This window comes from Poecilia reticulata, chromosome 14, assembly GCF_904066995.2.
Source record: "Poecilia reticulata chromosome 14, P_reticulata-male-v2, whole genome shotgun sequence".
NCBI lineage: Eukaryota > Metazoa > Chordata > Actinopteri > Cyprinodontiformes > Poeciliidae > Poecilia > Poecilia reticulata.
In genome coordinates, this window is record NC_088843.1 from 12,349,741 (window position 1) to 12,370,668 (window position 20,928).

At 39.3% G+C, this 20,928-nt stretch overlaps 1 protein-coding gene across 4 annotated transcripts; it reads left to right on the forward strand.

Annotated features, from left to right (window-relative positions):
* Window positions 1–1,221: 1,221 nt before the first annotated feature.
* tbc1d8b (TBC1 domain family member 8B) lies at window positions 1,222–20,333 on the forward strand. 4 transcript variants are annotated; one of them, XM_081615925.1, is made up of 22 exons: window positions 1,222–1,678; window positions 6,025–6,135; window positions 6,368–6,486; window positions 7,070–7,295; window positions 8,223–8,463; window positions 8,577–8,784; window positions 8,872–9,039; window positions 9,137–9,298; window positions 9,821–9,971; window positions 10,083–10,297; window positions 11,185–11,302; window positions 11,394–11,679; window positions 11,775–11,904; window positions 11,994–12,092; window positions 12,498–12,566; window positions 12,647–12,887; window positions 12,970–13,035; window positions 15,430–15,546; window positions 15,678–15,725; window positions 16,421–16,518; window positions 16,602–17,032; window positions 17,110–20,333. In XM_081615925.1, exons 1-22 carry the CDS (start codon window positions 1,552–1,554, stop codon window positions 17,126–17,128), a joined length of 3,450 nt encoding a protein of 1,149 aa, XP_081472051.1. In that variant the 5' UTR covers window positions 1,222–1,551; the 3' UTR covers window positions 17,129–20,333. The 4 variants fall into 4 exon arrangements, with proteins under 4 accessions (XP_081472051.1, XP_081472052.1, XP_081472053.1 ...); XM_081615926.1 differs by having other exon boundaries at window positions 1,223–1,678; window positions 15,454–15,546; XM_081615927.1 differs by having other exon boundaries at window positions 1,225–1,678; window positions 15,454–15,546; window positions 16,602–20,333.
* Window positions 20,334–20,928: the final 595 nt, after the last annotated feature.

The window sequence follows — 20,928 nt, forward strand, 5'->3', positions numbered from 1 at the left end:
TGAATATGGGAGATGTTATTTTGGATTGTTAAATTGCTAGAAGAATTTACTCATGGATGTTTGAGCTGCATTGTCTGTTTGTTATATGCACAATCAGTTTACTATACTGCATACCTAACATATTTTCAATTCAAACTTTTTTTATTTGAATGCTGTGTGCTTGACTAATTACTATTTTTGAACAACCCTGTTGTTATCAGTGCTTTACCTGTTGTTAGCAATGTTATGGTGTAAAAGTGAGATTTTTAAAACATTTAAAATACACCTTCATAAATATGTCAAAGCTGCAGCTGAAAAACAAACACATTTTCACTGATGTGCTCCATAAGAATATGTTTTAGACACTGATTTTTTTTCTGTTAAACATTAAGTTTTAGTTTATGCCTTAAGGCACATTTTGACTCCCTGATTGGAAATTGTTACATTGCTAAAGTAATTTGTGGAGCCAGCAGGGGAGGGGGGGGGCACTGTTTGACTCTAAGAACAGAAATTAGTTTTTACAATCAAAATCCATTGGAATGAGTGTTTATGCATAATGATGATAGTGTTTCAAGATATTAATTTTCCTGCTGTAGTGCAATCAGAAAATCATAACTTGAAACATAGGGTGAATTTTGCATTGTATTTTCTTCTTGCAGAAAGCAGCAAAGACAGAGTCTCTCAGTGTTTCAGAATTTGTCCTGCTGTGTGCCTTGACCTCAGTCTTGTTTAGCATAATTGAAACTGACGGAGTGTAACTAAGGTTAAGTGGTGTATAGCATTAATTTAAATGTTTTATTAGCATGCAGGGTAAGAGGTAACCGGTATTGTTTTGTACATCTATTTAGTGAATGTTAGCAACATTTAATTCAGTTTATTATTATTATTATTATTATTATTATTATTATTATTATTATTATTATTATTATTATTATTATTATTATTATTTATTTATTTATTTATTTGGAAATGTTTATCCTTTTCCTATTGAAAGGGAAATGTAAACATCTTTGCATACCAAAATATAACAGGAAGCAGATGCTTGTGGCTCTAAAACAAACGGGGGTTTACAAATGTTATTTATTGCAATACTTGATACCTGTAATATTTTTGTTTTTGAAACTTTCTAAAGCTGATGTAGAATATGTTGCTGTTTTTATTCTCCCTCTTTTTTTTTTTTTTTTTACTAACTTCTATAATTATAATTATGTGCATAACAAGTAAACTTTCAAACATTAAATATATAAGGGAGATATTTGTTGAGCTTTGCTAATGTGGTGTTAGCTTTAGGGGCCCCCTTGCTCAGGATGTGGATCTCATAAACATAATAAAAACGTTATTATGTCGATGCTGGATAAACATACCTTACCTAGTTCCCATTTTCAAAGATTATATTCTCTTCAAAAACTACAATCCCATGATGCATTGCGCGCTTGGCTGTATTTCTTGTCGACGTGGGAAGGGAGGGATTCTGACACAAACAAATGTCTCTGGTTCCTCTGTTTGCGGCTTCTTACGGGGGACCGTGACATGTCAGGTGGATTTACATGAGAACTCCGTCACGTTGGAAACATGTGGCTCAAACCTGATGAAATTCTGCTGAAGAACGCCTTCAAACTGTGGGTCACCGAGAAGGATAATGAGTATTTCGTACTGCAAAGGAGACGGGGGTACGGAGAAGGAGGCGGCGGGCTGACAGGTAACGTTAGCGGCTTGAGGTTTTATCTTCTCGTATGGTTGGGGCAGCTGCTTTTACTGCGTAGTTAATCATATTTAAACACTAGTTGGTTACGGTTTAACTAACCAGCATTGCTGCTTAGCTAACGTGTGGTGCGCAATTCCTAGGGCGGGAGCTAGTACCTCCCAGGAAAACAGCGTCTTTGCAACAGGTAGGAGTCAAGTGTCCATGATGTGAGGCACCAAACAGCTGGAATTCACATAGACCAATTCATCTCCTTCTAGTCTGTTTAGTGTTTGTTACTCAAATTAATCAACAAGAACGGCCTGTTTTATGTCTTGATAATTTCCTCACTTTTATTTGTAGGTTTTCGATATTGAAATAAGTAGAAACAAATCTGTCTTGTCATTAAAGACACCGTTCATGTGTATTTTTTTTCCCTCCCACGAACAAATGTACAATGACAATTAAAAGTCAGCTGGGTATTGAAGGATGGGTTTTCAATGCAGGAATTAGCAAATTACGTTGTTTAAAAAAAAACGAGCGCTGCTTAGAAAAATAACGAATTGTGTGTTGTGTTTGGGTTGATGACGTCACAAGAGGCACAAGAATCGAGTTGTGAAGCTGGCATGGGCAAAAAATGTTTGTGAATGAGTAACATTTGGAACATTCTCACAGATTCAGAAGCATTGGTGCTGGATGAAGAAATGCAAAAATGTGCAATTCTGATGTGTAGCATTTCTGCATTACCCTCCAATCATAGATTGGTACTGTTGAATGAGTTTCCCTGTTTTTATATTTAATAAACGGATGTTGTTATTGAACTCTGTACATTTGTAAAGCTGAAGCAAATGGTTATTCCAGCTTAACTCAATACGATAGCTCTTCAACCTTTAATAACTAAATCTGGCCATTTCAGTCTGGCTTGGTTCTTCAATGTGTTTCATTAGGCCGAATTTTCCTGATAAACAGTGTACTCATAATAATAATAATAATAATAATAATAACCTTATGTTCAAAATAGAAATGCATTTGTAGGATTGATTTCATTATAAACATGCCAAATTCAACATAGTCACAATAATATGTTGCCTTGTGTGACGTCACCAGAGGCATGTGGATGTGGAAGTTTGTTCTTCACAGCTTAAATTTAATCTTGACAAACTGTTAATGTAGAACAAAATAGCAAAACAAACTACGACAGAATGTTCTGTAAGTGATAAAGTGTATAAGTTGAACAGATTTTACACAAACGTCCTATGAGAATCGGCCACAGAGTAGCAATTTGAAATGATAATTTGTAAAATGGATGCATCACACTGAATAGTTTTAGAATATTTGGATCACTTTATCTAACCAGCTAAAATAATAATGATTAAAAAAACAACTGGATTTGTTACTTCTCAGCAATGTCGAGCTCTGCTCTCTGGACAGTAAATGCATCAGCAACTTTTTGATGCTCATTTGAGTTGCCACTCTCTAGATTTGAGTTTTGGTCTCATCATTGCTTTTCTAAAAATATGTAGAAGGGAAAAGAAATCAACATTTTCTCAGGTTGGATCAGCATCACCTTTGTTGTTTTCAGTATTCGGCCATATTTAAGAAGTCGCCCCTTAAACATCAACCCAAATTATTGTTGTTTTAACTTTATAAACAGCTTTTGGAGTTTCTGCATGCTAAATCTTTTCTATTTTTTATAGTAACAAAATATATTAAACACAAAGCATGTTTATTTGCACAGCATCATACAGACAACAGAGTTTTGAATTCTTTACAGTAAAAAAGAAATGAAAAATGCAATAAAAGGAAAATATTTAATCTTAACATAAAAACTAACTGTAACATATCAATTTAAAACAAATTTCTGAATCACAGTAAAAATGAAACGATTGAAGTAAACGTTGACTCGTATATGAAATCTTCATAACAATAATGTTTTCAGTTCTGGTTTAAAGGAGCCGACGGTTTCCGCACGTCTCGGGCTTTGAGGAAGTCTGATCCAGAACTGAGGATCACAGAAACTAAGGCTTGTTTAGTTCTGCTCCTGAATACACAGAGTGAACAGATCTCCTGTGACCTGAGGGGTCGAGACGGTTCAGACCTGACATGCAGCTCTGGGACGCGTTTAGGCCTGAGACCGCTCAGTCTGCCAGAGTAACAGCAGCTTTTTAATACCTATCCTTTCACAAACATTGAGCCAGAGCTGAGTTTTAAGGGCTTGTGTGATATTCCTTGGTGTTGGCCAAGACTAACAGCTGCAGCTGCAGGATGGATGTTGTATTTTTTTATTTTTTTAATTGACACTAGTGAATACATGATTATTATAATCAAGCCGACAGAACAGAAAAGCATCAATTTTGTTCTGTTTTTACAAGTTCCCCTTTATGTGGGAAAGTGACACGTTATGTAATTGTTAACATTTACTGCCAGGTCCATAGGTTTCTAGCATTTTTAAATGATTTTTTTTAGATATCAAGTTTTATGCAGAAATTAGAAAGAGAAAAAAATCTTTTTAAAATAGCACTTGATCATTTAAAAAAAACAACTTGTATTGTTCTACAAGTAATGTGACAATTACCAAGTAAAATTGGTAAGTAGAGAAGTAGCAAGTTATTTTCTTCTAAAGGAAAAATTTAGGCCCAGAACTTTGTTGAAGAACATGTCATTGTCTGAACTGCACACTATTTTTTGTGATGCAATTCCAGCAGGTATATTTGACACAAAAGAATATGGTGGTGGCAGCATCATGATCTGGGGTTACTTCAGATGATCTGGATAAGATTTTCTTCTGTTTTTTTGTTTATTTGTTTTTCCATGGTGTTTTTCCAAAGTTCTCTTCAGTTCAGATCCAAAAAATGTTGGGTGCCTGCTACTTAAAGCTGAAAATAAAGAGAGATTTAGTTTTTTAAGATGAAAGTGAGCCCAATAATGCATCCAGATACACTTAAAAGGACTTCACAGGTGGACAAAACGGTTTTAAAACGGCCTAATAAAAAGTCTAGACTGAATCTGAGAGCTCTCCTGAACAGGGGTTTGGGAAACTGATGGGTTTGAAACATTTTAGTTTTTCAGAGTAGGATCCTCTTAGAGTGCTACTAAAGAGTCATTATTTTTTTTGTTTGCGGATGTTTGTGTTTCAGTTGAATTTCACAGGACAGATCTCACATTATTTGTGGAAAAAGCTGTGAACTTAAGCATCATGGTTTTCTGTTTTACATTTGAACAGCAGTGCAGACACTTTGGAGAGCCACTGTAGATGTAAACAGTGTGATCAAGAAAAGCAACTGTACCACAACACATGTCAAAAGCTGTTGCTTGTTTTTATTTATTAAATAATAATAAATAGCTTGGCTTATCTAGATATTGATGTTTTGAGACTAAATTGTGCATTTTTCATGTACGTATTATGAATCAAAACCCCCCACAGACCATCATGATCGCAACGTGTTTAAATACATACACATTTAATCCATATTTTTTAAGTTTAAGTATATAGTTTAAGTAAATAAACTATAAAACATAGGTTTTGGAGGTTCATGACTATAAACATCCAAATTCTTTTATGGTTTTGGTTTTTGAGAGAATAAATCTGGATTGTTTTCAGCGTATATTTATTTAAACCCCACGTTTGAAGCCCGTAGTCACAATAATCCTGCCTTCAAGGCCGACACAGGCATTGTTAGATGCACCTTCTAAACACTTACCAGAGCAGGAAGGTAAGTGGCAGATAATTACCAACATAAGTGGTTTCCAGGATTGGATCTAAAAGTACCATATGTGGTTGAAATGAAGACGGCAGAGGTGATGTACTTAAAATAAATCGGGAGGCTAAAGTCCTTTTTGCTTTGATTTGATTTTATTAGATTTTTTAAAACCAGAAACATATTTTTCAGCCTCGAGGCAAGTACATGAATGGTGTCACTTGATTTGGATGTGCCAAGTGCTTTACGACTTGGCAGCTCATTTTGAGCCCATATGGGGAGCCGACAGCAGGGAGGCCGGTCCAGTACTGATGCAGCCCATTAGAAAGCGGTTTCAGCACAACATTGTTAATAATTCATGGAGGGCTCAACGGAGAGCGGGTGTAAAGGTAACAGATTTGACTAAATTTAGAGCTGGGGGCATTATTAATATCCGCTGCCAGGCCATGTTTTTTAAAGCTGTTATTAAAATAATGGGCCAACTAACGTCAATGGGTGCTGTACTGTTTAAATTATTCATCATCAATCATCTTGTGTAATTGCACACGTTGACACAGTTTTAGGTGGTCAAACAGTGGAGACTTTTTATTAAATTCTTGTGATGGTTGTAGATTATTCTGATATTTGAGGGTGACACACTGGTTTTGTATCTGGTGTGTCTTACAGGGCTGCTTGTGGGAACTCTGGACACTGTGTTGGACTCGACATCCAAAGTTGCTCCTTATCGCATTTTGCACCACACACCAGATTCACAGGTCTACTGGTCCATAGCATGTGGTATGTTGCTGGCTTTTTAACCGGAATCAAGCATTTTTTAGGATCTTGTCCTCAGATTATTATACAAAAGAGTGAAGCTGTTGGCCTACTCAGCAAAATTCACAGAATATTATTATATTAAAAAAAAAACACTGTTAATTTATCAGCTATGTTCATGTAGACTAAACGGTGATCAGTTGGAGTGGGCAACGTTTTGTTTTTATTTGCTTTCTTTCGCTGTTCCTGGGGTCAGGGGTCACCAAAGAAGAAATCGATCAGCACTGGGATTGGCTGCAGCAGAACATCATGAGGACACTCTCTGTGTTTGACTCCACTGAAGACATCACCAGCTTCGTACAGGGGAAGATTAGAGTAAGAGGCTGTTAAAAACCAGAGAATTGCATGTTTTCATGAACATTTACTCCACTTGGTAAGAGAAATAATCCTACAAACTCAGCCAAATAAAGGCTATTATCAAGTATCTAAATGAAATATTCATTCTCCTTAATTTTTTTATTTTTGGTTTTTTAAGTTTTGCTTTAGTTTTGAATTTTGTGGGATTGTATGTGATAAACCCACTCACTATGGTGTGTAACTGAGAAATGGAAGGGAAGTGATACCTGGCTGCAAACATTTTAGATATATGTATTTATGGGAATATGAATCTGAAAAGTGTGGTGTGCATGTATAATTAAGTGCAGAGGAGTACTTGTAGAGCCATATTTCACTTCAATTACATTTACAAGTCTGGATTTCTTTCAGTAAGTCGTAAATATAAACCAGCTTTGCACATCTAGAGACAAAACATTTGCCCATTTTTCTTTTATTTAATTATGTGCTGGGTTTTGGACTTTCACATTCAATCCCACAAAGATGCATTGATTTTTGTGGATGTTATGTGACAACATATAAAGGTTTATTAATACTTCTGTAAGGGATAAATGTTTTTTTTCAGGGCCTTATTGCTGAAGAAGGGAAGACCTCTCTGGTGCTGGAGGACGATCCAGAGAAATTCAGAGAAGCCCTTTTGAGGTTTGAGAAGTGGTTCGAGCTGCCCGCCCAGGAAAAGCTGGTCACATATTACTCATGCAGCTACTGGAAAGGCAAAGTCCCCTGCCAGGGCTGGCTCTACCTCAGCACAAATTTTCTGTGCTTTTACTCGTACCTTCTGGGAGTTGAGGGTAAGCGACGCCCGTGCTGTTACGTGTGCTTCATTTTGTCGAGAAAATGTTGTTTTAATGTCACTAAGAGTGCTATAACTGCTATCGGCTTCCAACTGGGGCTTTTATGGCTTTAAGGGAAAATAGCTGTTGGCTGCTTCCAAAATGGTGAAAGAGCAATTACAGCTAACTCACAGTGTAGAATTGGAAAGGGCAATGGGTAATACTGAATTGTGGGTCACAGAGAAAAGTTTTTAAACGTTTTTGTTATATTTAAAAAAAAAAAAAAGCTATGAGTAGTTGTTTTGGGGAAATGTGAAACAAATAATTAAATTTTAAGTTGCTTGTTAAGCATAGAAATTTTAAGACATTTCTGAAGTGGGGAAGATAAAAAAACATTTTCTGTCACCATTAGTAAAACAGAACAACTCTAACAAATGACTGCTGATGTGTTGTATTACACCAGATTTAAATCTCTCTCAGTAATTATCACACTGACTGTTTTTTGAAGATAAAGACTTAAATATAAAGCTGTCAAATTGATGTGTGGCCGCTTATTGGTGCCACAGCTACAGGATAAAGTCTGCACTCAGTTTCGGCCTGTCGTTATTTATTGAATCCATTAAAATATCAGAAAAGTTTATTTATTTCAATAAATTCATTCCCAACAGACTGGGTTTTTTTTTTTCTTAGTTTTCATGATTTCCTGCTTACAGCTTATTAAAAACACCATATTCAACATTGGAATATGATATCAGACCAATAAAAAAACATTTTAATACAGAAATGTGAACTTAATGAAAATTAAAAGATTACTTTACATGTAAATCTTCCAGTTGTGTGAATAATGGCCTGCATCACAAGCCTGAACACAGCTGAAAAAGTAGCGTTGTAAAAATGCCTCCAAGATAATTGCTTTTAAATGGGTTTGTTGTGCTGACTCTGCAGTCAAACTGATCATCTCCTGGGACGAGATCTGGAGGCTGGAGAAAACGTCGAATGTTATCCTGACTGAGAGCATCCATGTTTTGGCTCATGGGGAGGATCATTATTTCTCCATGCTGCTGCATCTCAATGAGACGTTTGTCATCATGGAGCAGCTCGCTAACTACTCCATCAAGCGTCTGTTTGATAAAGAGGCTTTCCAGGGACAGCCTGCTCTCTTTGACCCACTTCAGATTACCAAGAGGTACTGGCCTGTTTACAGCTACTCTGGAAAATGAAACCTGGGGAAGGAATAGGCAAATTTATTTTTCTTTTATTGTGATGATTTTGTGGTTTCTGTTACTCGTTTTCCCGCAGAGGCCTTGAAGCTCATGCAAAAAGTGAGCAATTCCGGGCGTTTTTCAGGCTTCCCAAAGAGGAAAACCTATTAGAAGTGCACGAGAGCTTCCTGTGGGTGCCATTCAGTCATTTCAATACGCTTGGCAAGATCTGCCTGTCCGAGAACTACCTTTGTTTTGCCAGCCAGGACGGCAGCCAATGTCACATCATCATTCCAATGCGAGAGGTAAAGCGGTATTTCTAAATCAGTAGTGACCCCAGCGCTAAATCCAGTACCCTGGCTGACCCGTCGGCCCATGTTGCCGTCTTGCAGGTCATTAATGTCGAGAAGCCCGATTCCAGCAGCCGGGCTTTGACGGTATGTGTGCGTGGCAAGAGAGCGTTGCGTTTCTCTGAGGTGCGGGACTACCAGCGGCTCGCTAACACGATCCGCAGCAGATGTGGGATCAGTGCCAGCCCACAGCACTCGGCTTCATCAGAGGTAAGAAGATTGCATGTTTTACTTGGGCTTTTTTCATCGTGTAGTTTGTGTCGCTGTTTGACAGCAGACTGATGTACGGTGTGTCTTTACCTCTAAGGCCATACGAGGCGAATGCCAGTCCCTCATAAATCACTTTGAGGACAATCCGGAGGATGTGACTCTCATGGTGGGACAGAAAGACACCAGCAAGGCTGTGAGCACCGAGGCCCTCATGACCGTCTTTCACCCTCAAGACGTTGAAAACCTCGATCCCAAAATGGTAAGCAGAAAAAAATGAAGTGTAATGGCACTGAGCAGGAGTAGCGTTAACGTAATATTTTCAGTATTTGACGGAAAAGTTTGAAGCCCGTCCGTCATTTTGACAGAAGTTTACATTTTCTAACTAGTGTTTTTCATTGGATATCTCAGTTTGGCTCAGATGAGAAAATCTCTGACATTAATTACACAGACTATAAACGGAAATGAGCCTAGAAGCAAAATCCTGCTATTGAACATTGAGATAAATATTACTGGGAGTATCTGTTTAAATTTGAACTTGTACATCTTAATTTTCACTCACTTTGACAAAATCACAGTAAATTCAAAGTTGTGAATTCAGCTTTTATGTCTGAAATTAATCAAAGTTGCATTTTGCATAACGTGTTGGGAAAGAAAGAGCAGGTCAAATTCTTCACTAAAAGCTCACACACAGTCATCCGTTCCCATAATGAGTGTTTTTGAGCCTGGAGGTTTGAAAAATGATAAATTATGTGAACGAGAAGATTTTTACTGTGTTTCTCAGCTGAAAGAGAAGATGAAGGAGCAGTCTTGGAACATCCATTTCTCTGAATACGGACGTGGGACCAGCATGTTTTTCACCAAGAAGACACGAGACCTGATTGTCCGAGGTGTTCCCGAGTCCCTGAGGGGAGAGCTGTGGATGCTGTTTTCAGGTTTATATCTGTACATCAGATACCACTGCAGGCAAACACTTTGAGTAGATCATATCTAAACCGTGTGAAGACACTGCCGTGTTTGTGTTTGGGCTCACTGTGGGTTCACAGGAGCTGTAAACGACATGGCCACTCACCCCGGCTACTACACCGAGCTGGTGGAGCAGTCTCTGGGCACCAGCACTTTGGCCACAGACGAGATCGAAAGAGACCTACACCGCTCTCTCCCAGAACACCCGGCGTTTCAGAGCGACACGGGAATCTCAGCTCTGCGCAGAGTCCTCACTGCGTACGCCTACCGAAACCCAAAAATCGGATACTGCCAGGTACTCGGGTTGTCTCCAACGATGCAGTTTAATGTCTGAGACGGATTAGTTGGTTTTTTTAATTTGTGGTGGGAATGAAGTTGATGAGACGGAAACATGCATGCGGTACCAGGAGGGCAAACTTCAGTCTCCAGTTTTTAAAAAGACCAACCAGTGGCTTGTTTCTTTTCATTAAAAATGATAGTAAACCCACAGCTAGTTTATGAAGTAAGAAGTTTTACAAAAGCTCCATACTTCAGTATTATTAAAAAAAATCTAAGTTTTTATAAAATAATGGCTGGAAAACAAAAGATCTCTATTGCTTTCTGTATATGTAGATTGATGACATCACAACAGGTAGTCAGGACTCTTCTTTCGCAATACATTGATCAGAATTCAGTTTCAAATCTGTTTAATATACAGATTTTAGTTGATTGTTTTCTCTCAGAGAACTGTAAGATAAAAATATGTAATATTTAAAATATCTTCTGGCGTATGTGGAAGTTTCTTTTGTCTACATACCAAATTAAAGCAAAAATAACCAAACAAATAGAAAAACTGAATGTTCATAAATAACTATGCATATCTGAAGCGCGTTTAACTGAGTGCAAAATGTTTAATGTTTTGGTTTTTGATGTAGCATGATATAACTGACTTTTGCATAATACTCTTTCAAGTTATAGAAATGTAACAAACCTGTTGTCCCTGGTTTCTACTCCAGCTATGTACTACAGTCATAGTGCTACAAACATCTTGTTGTCATGGGAACATTGCACACATGCGGCTGATGCAGTGGAAAATAGAGATCAGATTCCTGAGTCGCTGCCAAGTCTAATTCTGCTGGTGCTGCAGGTCAAAGGTCGTTTTTTCTGACAGCGCTGAATCGGTGTGCTCCTCGCCCCGTGTAGGCCATGAACATTCTCACCTCCGTCCTGCTGCTGTACGCCAAGGAGGAGGAGGCGTTCTGGCTGCTGGTGGCCGTCTGTGAGAGGATGCTGCCGGACTATTTCAACCGGCGAATTATCGGTGAAACTGCGAGCGGCGGATTCCAAAACTTTAATTTGCCGGCTCTTATTGGTGCGCAGTCAAGACGTGCGACGTGTTTTTCCCGTTTCAGGCGCTCTGGTGGACCAGGCGGTGTTCGAGGACCTGATCAGAGAAAACCTCCCGCAGCTGGTGGAGCACATGACGGATCTGAGCTTCTTCTCGTCCGTGTCCCTGTCGTGGTTCCTCACGCTCTTCATCAGCGTCCTGCCCATCGAGAGCGCCGTCAACGTGGTCGACTGCTTCTTCTACGACGGCATAAAAGCCATCCTGCAGCTCGGCCTCGCCGTGCTGGATTACAACATGGAGGCCCTCATCGCCTGCAACGACGACGCAGAAGCGGTCACCATCCTCAACAGGTCCGCATGCGTCCAAAAGCAAGGAAGATCGTTGCATTTCGAGCGTAGATGCTCTACAAACTGTGATCCATCTATTTGTGATGGTTCTCCTTCAGGTTCTTCGATAGCGTGACGAACAAAGACAGCCCGTTGCCCCCAACGGTGCAGCAGGCTTCAGTGGGCAACAACGACAAAGCGTCTCACGTCAGTGTGGATATCAGCGAGCTGATCCGAGAAGCCTACGAGGTGTTTTATCTAAAAAAGAATGTCCCCGTTTCACTTTTAATCAGAAGTGTTTGGTTTTTGCTTGATGAGTCCAACTTCTCCTCTGGCAGAAATACGGACATTTCCGATCAGAGGAAGTTGAGAGTTCACGGAAGAGGAACAAGCTGCATGTGATCCAGACGCTGGAGGACACAACCAAGCAAAACGTGGTGAGTGATTAGATTGTTATTACTAAGCCTGACGCAAAAAGCAATTAATCGCATCATAAATTGAAATGAGCTCAATTTTCATTGTGATAATTAATATTTTTTAAGGGAATTTTTTTTACAGAGATATTATAATCTATTTTAGTTATGGTTTTGGTTGCAAGTCTGTTTTATTTATTGGTTTTTGTGTTTTATTTTGGATATTTAAAAGATCTTCCAGCGTTTTTTTTTTTTTGTGAATTAAAGTTTATTGGCCTCTTAAAGGGCAAATTTTCATTATTATGACACTATCAATATATTAATTTGAAATGGTATCAAAATATTACTAGGACAATTTATTGTCCTGTAAAATTCATCATGACAGGCCTATTTACGATGGAATTAATGTTTAATTAATATTCGTTTCAGATCCGAGTCGTGTCCCAAGATGTCCGATTTACATCTTCGCAGCTTGATGAGCTTTATAACTTGTTCAAAGTGAGTTCATAACATTACGCAGCACACTCCTCCCTTTAACAAAACACATAAAACAGTGATCAGATCACGCTTCTTTTCAGAGGCAGCATTTCCTCAGCTGCTACTGGACGATGAAGAGTCCAGCTCTGCTCCACCATGACCCCAGCCTGGCCTACCTGGAGCAGTACCAGCTGGGATTCCAGCAGTTCAGCGAGCTCTTCTCCCTGCTGGAGCCCTGGGTCTTCTGCGCCTCCAAGAGCACGCTCTCCCTCTGGGTCTTCCGCCTCATCGACGAGAACCAGGACGGCCTCGTCAACTTTAAGGAGTTCTGCTACGCTCTCGGTACGTTTTCCTGGATTTCTCCCGTCGTTTCTCCTCGCTGCTGCTGCTGCTGCTTGGACTATAAAGGATTTTATTTCCACAGATACCTTATACGGAGCATCTTTCACAAATAAGCTGAAGTTCCTCTTCAAGCTCCACCTGCCGCCAGGTTAGTGATGAACGACTGGACAGAAGTGGCCAGTATTACAGTTTGTCATATTTTGACCCTTTGAAGCCCTCAAACAACACAATGCAGCGTTTTGCTGAAGTGTTCACACCCCATAAACTTTTACACATTTTATGTTTTGATCATAAACTTCAATATGTTTTACTGGATGTTTATCTAATAACCTGATACATAGAGTAAAAAAAAAACATTTATTAATGATTCTCAAAACTTTTTTCTTAATAAAAATCTGTTTAATGTGTTCAGCCCCCTTTTAGGGCTGCAACTAACAGCAATGTCAGGAATCAATTAATCTATTGATTATTCTGATGATTGATTGCATTTTTTTTTTAAAGTGGCAGAGACTTTTTTTATTCAACCACTTTTATATACAGTACTATAAATACATTAAAAGATTCAAACAATTCAATAAATTTTTAAATAAGAAAATAAACACAAAATAACACACATTTACCTTTACTACCTATAGGAATATCACATAAAAGTTAAATAAAATCTGTTGAAGATTCAAGCAGCATGGATTTTTTTCTTTGTTTACTGTGGTAACTGTTTCTTTAGTAGTTGACACATTTTAATCTCAAGTCTGTAAAGTTAAATCCCTGTAGTTTACAGAACATCTTATGATTTGTTTTTAGTTTCCTGTGTTACCGCAGGCGATTTCCCAGCACGTTCACTTTACACCAGTCTTGAAGGACAAGTTATAGCCGAAGTCGGACAGTTCTAATCCAGCTGCGGCTTTTCTACACGGCTTTAAAACATACGGCTTGTCATTTCAAAAGTCAGGATTTGTAGGGCGAGTGGCGCTCAGCCTCGGGCAAGGCGCTGTCCTTGAATGTGTGGCTCTCATCTCCGTGATGTGTCACCGCCTTCTCGAAGGCTGGGGGTAAGAATAGCCCAGGCTGGATGAAGGAACTTGCCATGGCAACGATGGGTGTCAGGAGCCGCAAGGGCTTTTCTGCCGTGGGATGGTTCCTCTAAAAACAGGAGCGGCGCAACGAAAGAGCTGCTCAGATCGCAACTGACAGCTTAGCAGCAGATGAGCCCTGAGTCACCATTGGTGCTGTGCCAGCCCAATAAACATCAAGTTGCACAGCCTGTGTCTCACGCAGAGGGCTGAGCGCTGCAGCACCAAGGACAGGTCACACCAGGGTGCTGCCAGTCACCTTATTTTGTTGGAATTCGGCCTAAATCAGCCACTGGAAGCCGTCTTTGTCATCCGCTTCCTCTTCCCAAGCAAAAGGTGCCGCTCCAGACACTTTATTGATCCAGGAAATCGAATCATGTGCTCTTTGAGCGGAGAATCTTTCAGCCCTAACAAAAGGTGCAGCAGCTGGGCGCACTTATCAGTCGCAAAGGGCAGCGAACTCTCAGTTACATCATCTTTGTTTTTGTTTGCAGCGGGGGGAAGTGAACTTTTCATTCCTTTAAACGTCGATGCGCAGCAGGAGTTATCAGTGTCCCTGCATTCCCATCCACAAAGTGTCAGATAGAAAAAAAAAAAAAGTGGAGCATATTGGATTAAACGGATAAAATTCTGTAAATTGAATTGAGATTGACACAGGAGAAGGTTTCTGTGTCAGATTAAAGTGCAGACCTCAGGCGGTGCTGCAAATGCTGCACCAAGCCGTCAGGCAGATGAAATGATATTTGCTTGACTTGTTGGGATAATTGTTTAATCAATGCATGAAAGCAACACGCATGCTTGCACCCACATGTGGTCATGAGTGGGGCCTGGAGTTCACAGATATTGAGATGCTTTAAAAAATATTCAAAAATTTTTTTGTACACATAATGATGTAAAGAAGTTTTTTTTCCCACCTTTTGTAATTATTATTTTTTTTGTATGTTTGGTTCACACGCAAAAGTTTCAGAGAAAAAAATCCAAATCTGCAAGGCCCAGTAAGTTTGTATGCCACACTTTTCAGTTTTTTACACCCTGCCTGGCGTCCTTAATAAACCCGACTAACATTTCTGAAGTAAACAAAACTTTTTGTTTTTTTGTGCCTTTCAAGATGAAATTCACAAAGTGCTTCAAGAAGCGGAATAAAAGATGCACAAAAACAGATTCGACGTTTTACAAACTTTCAGGGACAGTTGGAAAAATTTTTACATTTTTAAAGAATAGTTTCACGCAATGGAAAAAAATTATTTAAAATGCAGTATTTTAATACATCTTTCTGCAATACATCAAAAATGGCAAAATAAGTACAAAGTAATTCATTCATGGACTGTTTACCTATTTTCTAAGGGTCAGAATGTCTTAAACTTTTCTTGTATTTTTACTAAACTATATTGGATTCTGTCTTAATTTCTGTTTTCTGTCGTTTTCTGCCTGTGGTTTATTCTCTGCCGCCTCTCTGTCCTTTCTGCTTTCAGCGCTCTCACAGACTGTCTCTTTAGCTTTCACAGGTAGTCCTTTGCACTTAAAGGAACAAAGAGTCCAGCAATTTCTTCCAACAATTGAAGACTCCTCTCACTTGACCAGACTCGCTGGTTAGCCTCTACTCTTCTTCTTCTCCCTAAAAACTCAGATTTCTCCCCTTTTTGGTCTAACTCTCGTGATTCAGTCCTGGTCTGAAGGTTTTCCTCGGTGCATTTTAACATGTCACCCATTTCTTTTTCAGCCTTTGATCTTCCCGAAGACGGTGTCGTAAGAAAAAGTCCTGAAAGAGGTAGGGTTACTTCTATATTTGCAGCTCTATCTTCGGGTTTCTTATGCAGACTGAAAAAGTCTGGGGTTTTATTTTCAAACAGCGGATGGAGAAAAAATGTTTCCTATCTCTGTTCCCTATTTCATAGTCTAAAAGTTGTGCTTCCGTCCTTCCTTTTCTGTCCTTCCTTTATCTTCTTTCCTTTCTCCTTTCTTTCTCTTTTCTTCCTTGTTTCTATCCTTTTTTCTCACATGCTTTATTTCTTTGACACATGTATCGTTCCTCATGTCCTCATGTCTTCCTTCCTACCTCCCATCTCTGTAGATGTATTCGTATTCTTTCCTCTATCCTTCCTTGCTTTCCCTTTCTGACTTCCTCCTTTCCCTCCTTGTTCTTCCTTCTCTCCACATATCCTAATTTTCTTCCATGTGTTCTTCCTTTCTTGCTTTCTTTACTTTATTATTGTTCTTCCTTTTTGACCTAGTGTAGCTTTTTTTCCTTAGAGTTTCTGGTTTTGCAGGTTCCACACTGAAAACCTCAAAAAGGTAGAAATACCTGCCATAAGTTTCTAGTGATCTGTTGCCTTTTATAACAACTCTATGGGGCTGAGCGCTCTTTATGATAAGTCTGGAAAAGAAGGATATCTTTGATATAAAAGATACCCTGAAGACCGTTTGTGTTTTCATCTGATCCTCCTCCGCCTGTCACACCAACAGGCAGGGGAAAGGTTGACCTTCAGGCCTATCTGAAGCAGTGGCAAAATGAAATACTTAAAAAGGAGGAAACAATCAAGGATCTACCAAGAATTAATCAGGTAATTCATCTAATCATCTGTTTATTTACGTTAAGGAATAAAGCACCTCTATAGAACGATGTCGTCTTCATTTCCCACCTCAGGCTCAGTTCATCCAGTTCTCCAAGACCCTCTATAACATCTTCCACGGCGACCCGGAGGAGGAGACCCTGTACCGGGCCGTAGCCCACGTGACCAGCCTCCTCCTGAGGATGGAGGAGGTTGGCCGGAGGCTGCAGGAGCCCAGCAGCCCGCCCGCCGAGGCCACGCAGCCTGCCAGCACCGCCGCTTCTGTGGAGGCGTCGTCGACCCAAGAGGCCTCCGGCAACCTGAAGACCTCGGACGCTTCCGCCTCTCACAGCAGCCAGGAGGGGGCGGCGGAGCAGCCGGACCCGGATTGGTCGTTTTCCTTTGAGCAGGTTCTGGCCTCGCTGCTCAACGAGCCGGCCATCGTCGGCTTCTTTGAGCGGCACGTTCACATTCAGACGAAACTGGGACAAGCCAGGGTTGCGCAGCTCAAACTGAAGGCCAATAAGTAAAAAAAAAAGGACGCATAAGGGAATCATTACTGTGTTTCTGACTCACACTACAGGTTTTATTTCCTTTCTCCAGATTGGAATGTGGATTTTGACGCTAAAGCGGGTTTAAAATTCTGCGCACGTTTCACTGATGATCCAAGACGACGGGATCCGAAAGACACTACAGGAGCTTCACTGACCAACACACACGGGTGTGTTTTTAATTTAACCTAATCTCATTATGCATTTCATCCTTGTTCTCTCATGTAGCTGCACTTTCACAAGTCAGATTTAAGAAACTGAGTCAAACGTGATAAATACCTGACAAGTCTGTAACATCCATAGGCTAGGAATCTGTTTCTGAATGTTTAAATGTATATCAGATTAGTATGCACTACTTAGAATGAAACAACAGTGTCTGATAGTTTGTCCTTTGACTTGTTAGATTTGCTCAGAACTTCAGCTTAATGTAAGAAACACCAGCTTAGTTACTAGTGGAGTAGAGCAGTAGTGGGTAGAGGACACATTGTGCTGCTGTTCCTGGAAGCCATAAACTGATCAGAGTTTATCTGACTGGAAATGACACATTCTGAGAGCAAAAAAAAATTAATTTAACTTCAGTGGAAAACATTTGCAATAACCAGGGCTGGATTTAGGATTATGGGGCAAGATTTTCTTTCCACATGCACGTTAACAATAAATAGCTAGATATACATCAACTCCACTTTTTATTTGTTTATTTTATATTTGTATCTGTCTTCTATAAAAAGTTCCTCATAAGTATATTAAACGTCTTTATCCACACAAAAATGGACTAAAATGTTAAGATGCCTGTATGTGGAGATTGAACTACACATACAGGTAGTATGAACATATTCATCTAAGACACTTTCGGAGGTGTATATAACATTACATTTGAATATTATCTCAAAAATTACTTTACTTATAAGTTCAAAAAGTAAAAACTCCCAATTAGATTCATCAAACACGAAACAATCAAGCAATATTTCTGTTTGTACACGGCTAATAAAAACCCCAAACTTTGCTTCTACTTAAGGAAAAAATTTAATGAAAGAAATTTTGTTTATTGAGGTTTATTAATGTGGTCATGTTGTGATATATATATAACCAACCAAAGAAGCTGCCTGTTCAGAGTACTGCATCTACACATAATGATGGAAAGTTGAGTGGAAGGAAAAAATATTGTGGACGAAGATGCAAGGATTGTAGAGCCACGTCCATTAGACAGTTTGGGGGAAATTTATAAGCTGTGTGCTGGGAGATTAAAAAGCCAACACAAACAGATGAATTGTGGAAATGATTTAAAACTGTTGGATTATTTAATCCACTCTTTAACCAGAAACATCAGAAGGGTGTACCAATTCTGTAATTCATGCAAAAGGAGCACCAGTATGTAAACCAAAGTATTGTGTAAACCTGGTTATTTTTTTCTTCTTCTGAGAAACAGGATTTGGGATTTTGTATTAGCTATAAATCATAATTCACAATAAATGAGAATAAAATCGTTGAGATAATCTTTACCAAAAAACCCTCTAACTTTTCAGTGATTATGGAAAAAGCTCCATTTATTACATGCAAAATATGACATCAAATTTAGACAACAAAGCCGTAGGGCCCCCAGACGACTGCCCTGGTAAAGCCCTCTCTAAAGACCAGCCCTGGCAATAACATGCTGCAGAGGGCGCTGTTGTGCCACACAACACAGTCAGCTGTTTTGCTTCTTCAGCAGCAATCAAGGTGAACATATCATGTACACTGAACGGCATAACCCAGGTTCGTGTTCGACAGACTTCACTAGGATCAACACATTTTTCATTAGTGGGTCAAAAATTTCAATGAAAACCAGGCACTGTCCGGATTAACCTGCTGTGCGCCGTCCGTCTGCTGCGCGCCGTCTGCAGACCTCGCTGGACGACTCACTGTAACGTTCTGTAGTCCGTGTTGGTTTCCCGTAACCGTGAGGCTTCTGTCGACCCAATGAGCTCCAGGACTGTTGAACCTTTTGAAGGATATTTTTTGCTTCATCGAATCTCAGGGTGACATTTGTGTAGAAACATAAGGGGTTAAAAAGGGATATTTTTCAACCTGAGACATAAAACAGTATATCAACAGAAATATATATTACCGTTTGTCGTCTGCAGCATTTACATATAGAGCATGTTGTAGCATAGTCACAGGATTGGCAAGGCCTCTGCTTTCGCTGCTTGCTACAGGAAGCCAGATTTTTCAGTGTTTCTGCCTGTTTTGTTTTGTGTGTGTGTGTCTCCAGTTTTATGTCTTCATATTGCTTCTGTCTCTGTGGACAATTTGCACAGTTGTTAAAGATTTACAAGCTGTAGATGTGCCTGTGTCTCGGTGGCAGGGGTCGGTGCAGCTTCAGCTGCAGCTTGTCTCTTGGGGCCAAACCAACAGATTTATATGAAGCTTTAGAGTCTCTGCTTTTTTCCGGAGTAATTAGTTTGTCTGTTTTTATGTGCCTCTTAAATGAAGCTGGAAATGTTGTGCTGGCTGTTTTTAATCATTTGCTGAATAATTATTTTGTCACTGACTGACTGACCAGGACTGAAGGACCAAACCTTTTTGTGTTGTTGTATTAATTTTACTTTTACTGTTGAAGTTTACAAAATCATCTTAAACTCACCACTACTCTTTGGAGTAAAAAAAGTAATAAATATGCCACTGTTTATATGTGAAATGTATAAGAAAATAGCAAAATACATTATTGATGTTAGATATGTTATCCTTTCCTAATTTTAAAGTCTAATAATAAATTATGGACCTCTCAAAAAGTCCTGAGTATCGGCAGGAGAGTTTAGTATCTACTTGTTATGACTGATGGAGAGGAAAAGAAAAAGCTAAATTTGAGCATGATTTTACTTTAGTTACTGTTTGCCTGCAGTCATGTTTTGTTTTTGACATCTTTGAATGTCACAATTATTCTGAAATGCAAACAGCAGCTAAATCTGGGACAGGATGTGCATGAATTGAGTTAGAGCATGCGTTGATCTGTTGCTTTCTCTTTATTCTTACATCACAAGTACTTTGATTTCAAGAGTCTACTTATTTGTCTTTGCAAATCTAAAGTATTCAGATCAAACATTCCTTTATGCAAAACATTTTTCAAACACCCATAAAAGAGTCTGTCCTCATTGCAGAGGAGGGGAAAGTCGATGCACGGCTCTGAAAACCTCTCCGGTTCTTATTTTGCGATATACGTGACGCTTGGATGTTTGTTTGATTTATATGGATTAGTTTGATTGGTGCCTAAATGTATGAGAATAAAGAGCAGTGATTTAACGAGTTGTCTTTTGTCTTAATAAATAAAATCTCTGTTGATGAACATATCTTAAGCGTTCGCACTCATTTTTCTAGAGTCAAATTTTCAGAGTTCTCGGCCCATTAGAGCCATTCCATCCATGGCCTGGAAACTCCCCAGATCTTAATCCCATTGAAAACTTGTGGTCAATCATCAAGAGACAGGTGGACAAACAAAAACCTAGGAATTTTGACAAAATGCAAGCATTGGTTGTGCAAGAATGGACTGCTATCAGCCAGGATTTGGTCCAGAAGTTCATTGTGAGCATGCCAGGGAGAATTGCAGAGGTCCTGAAGAAGAGGGGTCAACACTGCAAATATTGACTTGCTGCATTAACTTATTCTGTCAATAAAAGCTTTTGTTACTTATATGATTGCAATTGTATTTCTGTATATGATGAAAACATTTGACAAACACATAAAAACCAGAGGGCAGCAGATCATGTGAAAATATAACATTTGTGTCATTCTCAAAACTTTTGGCCATAACTAGTTTGTGAAAGGAACACGTTTGTGTAAGGGGCGAAGGGGGCTTGAGCCCCTGCCCCTTTTATCCTTGATGCCTCTAGTGCCCTTT

Coding starts and splice junctions, on each gene's coding strand:
- tbc1d8b (XM_081615925.1), top strand. CDS start 1,552: ATGTGGCTCAAACCTGATGAAATTCTGCTGAAGAACGCCTTCAAACTG. Junction 12,888..12,969: donor GGAGTTCTGCTACGCTCTCG/GTACGTTTTCCT, acceptor TTATTTCCACAG/ATACCTTATACGGAGCATCT. Junction 16,519..16,601: donor ATCTACCAAGAATTAATCAG/GTAATTCATCTA, acceptor TTCCCACCTCAG/GCTCAGTTCATCCAGTTCTC.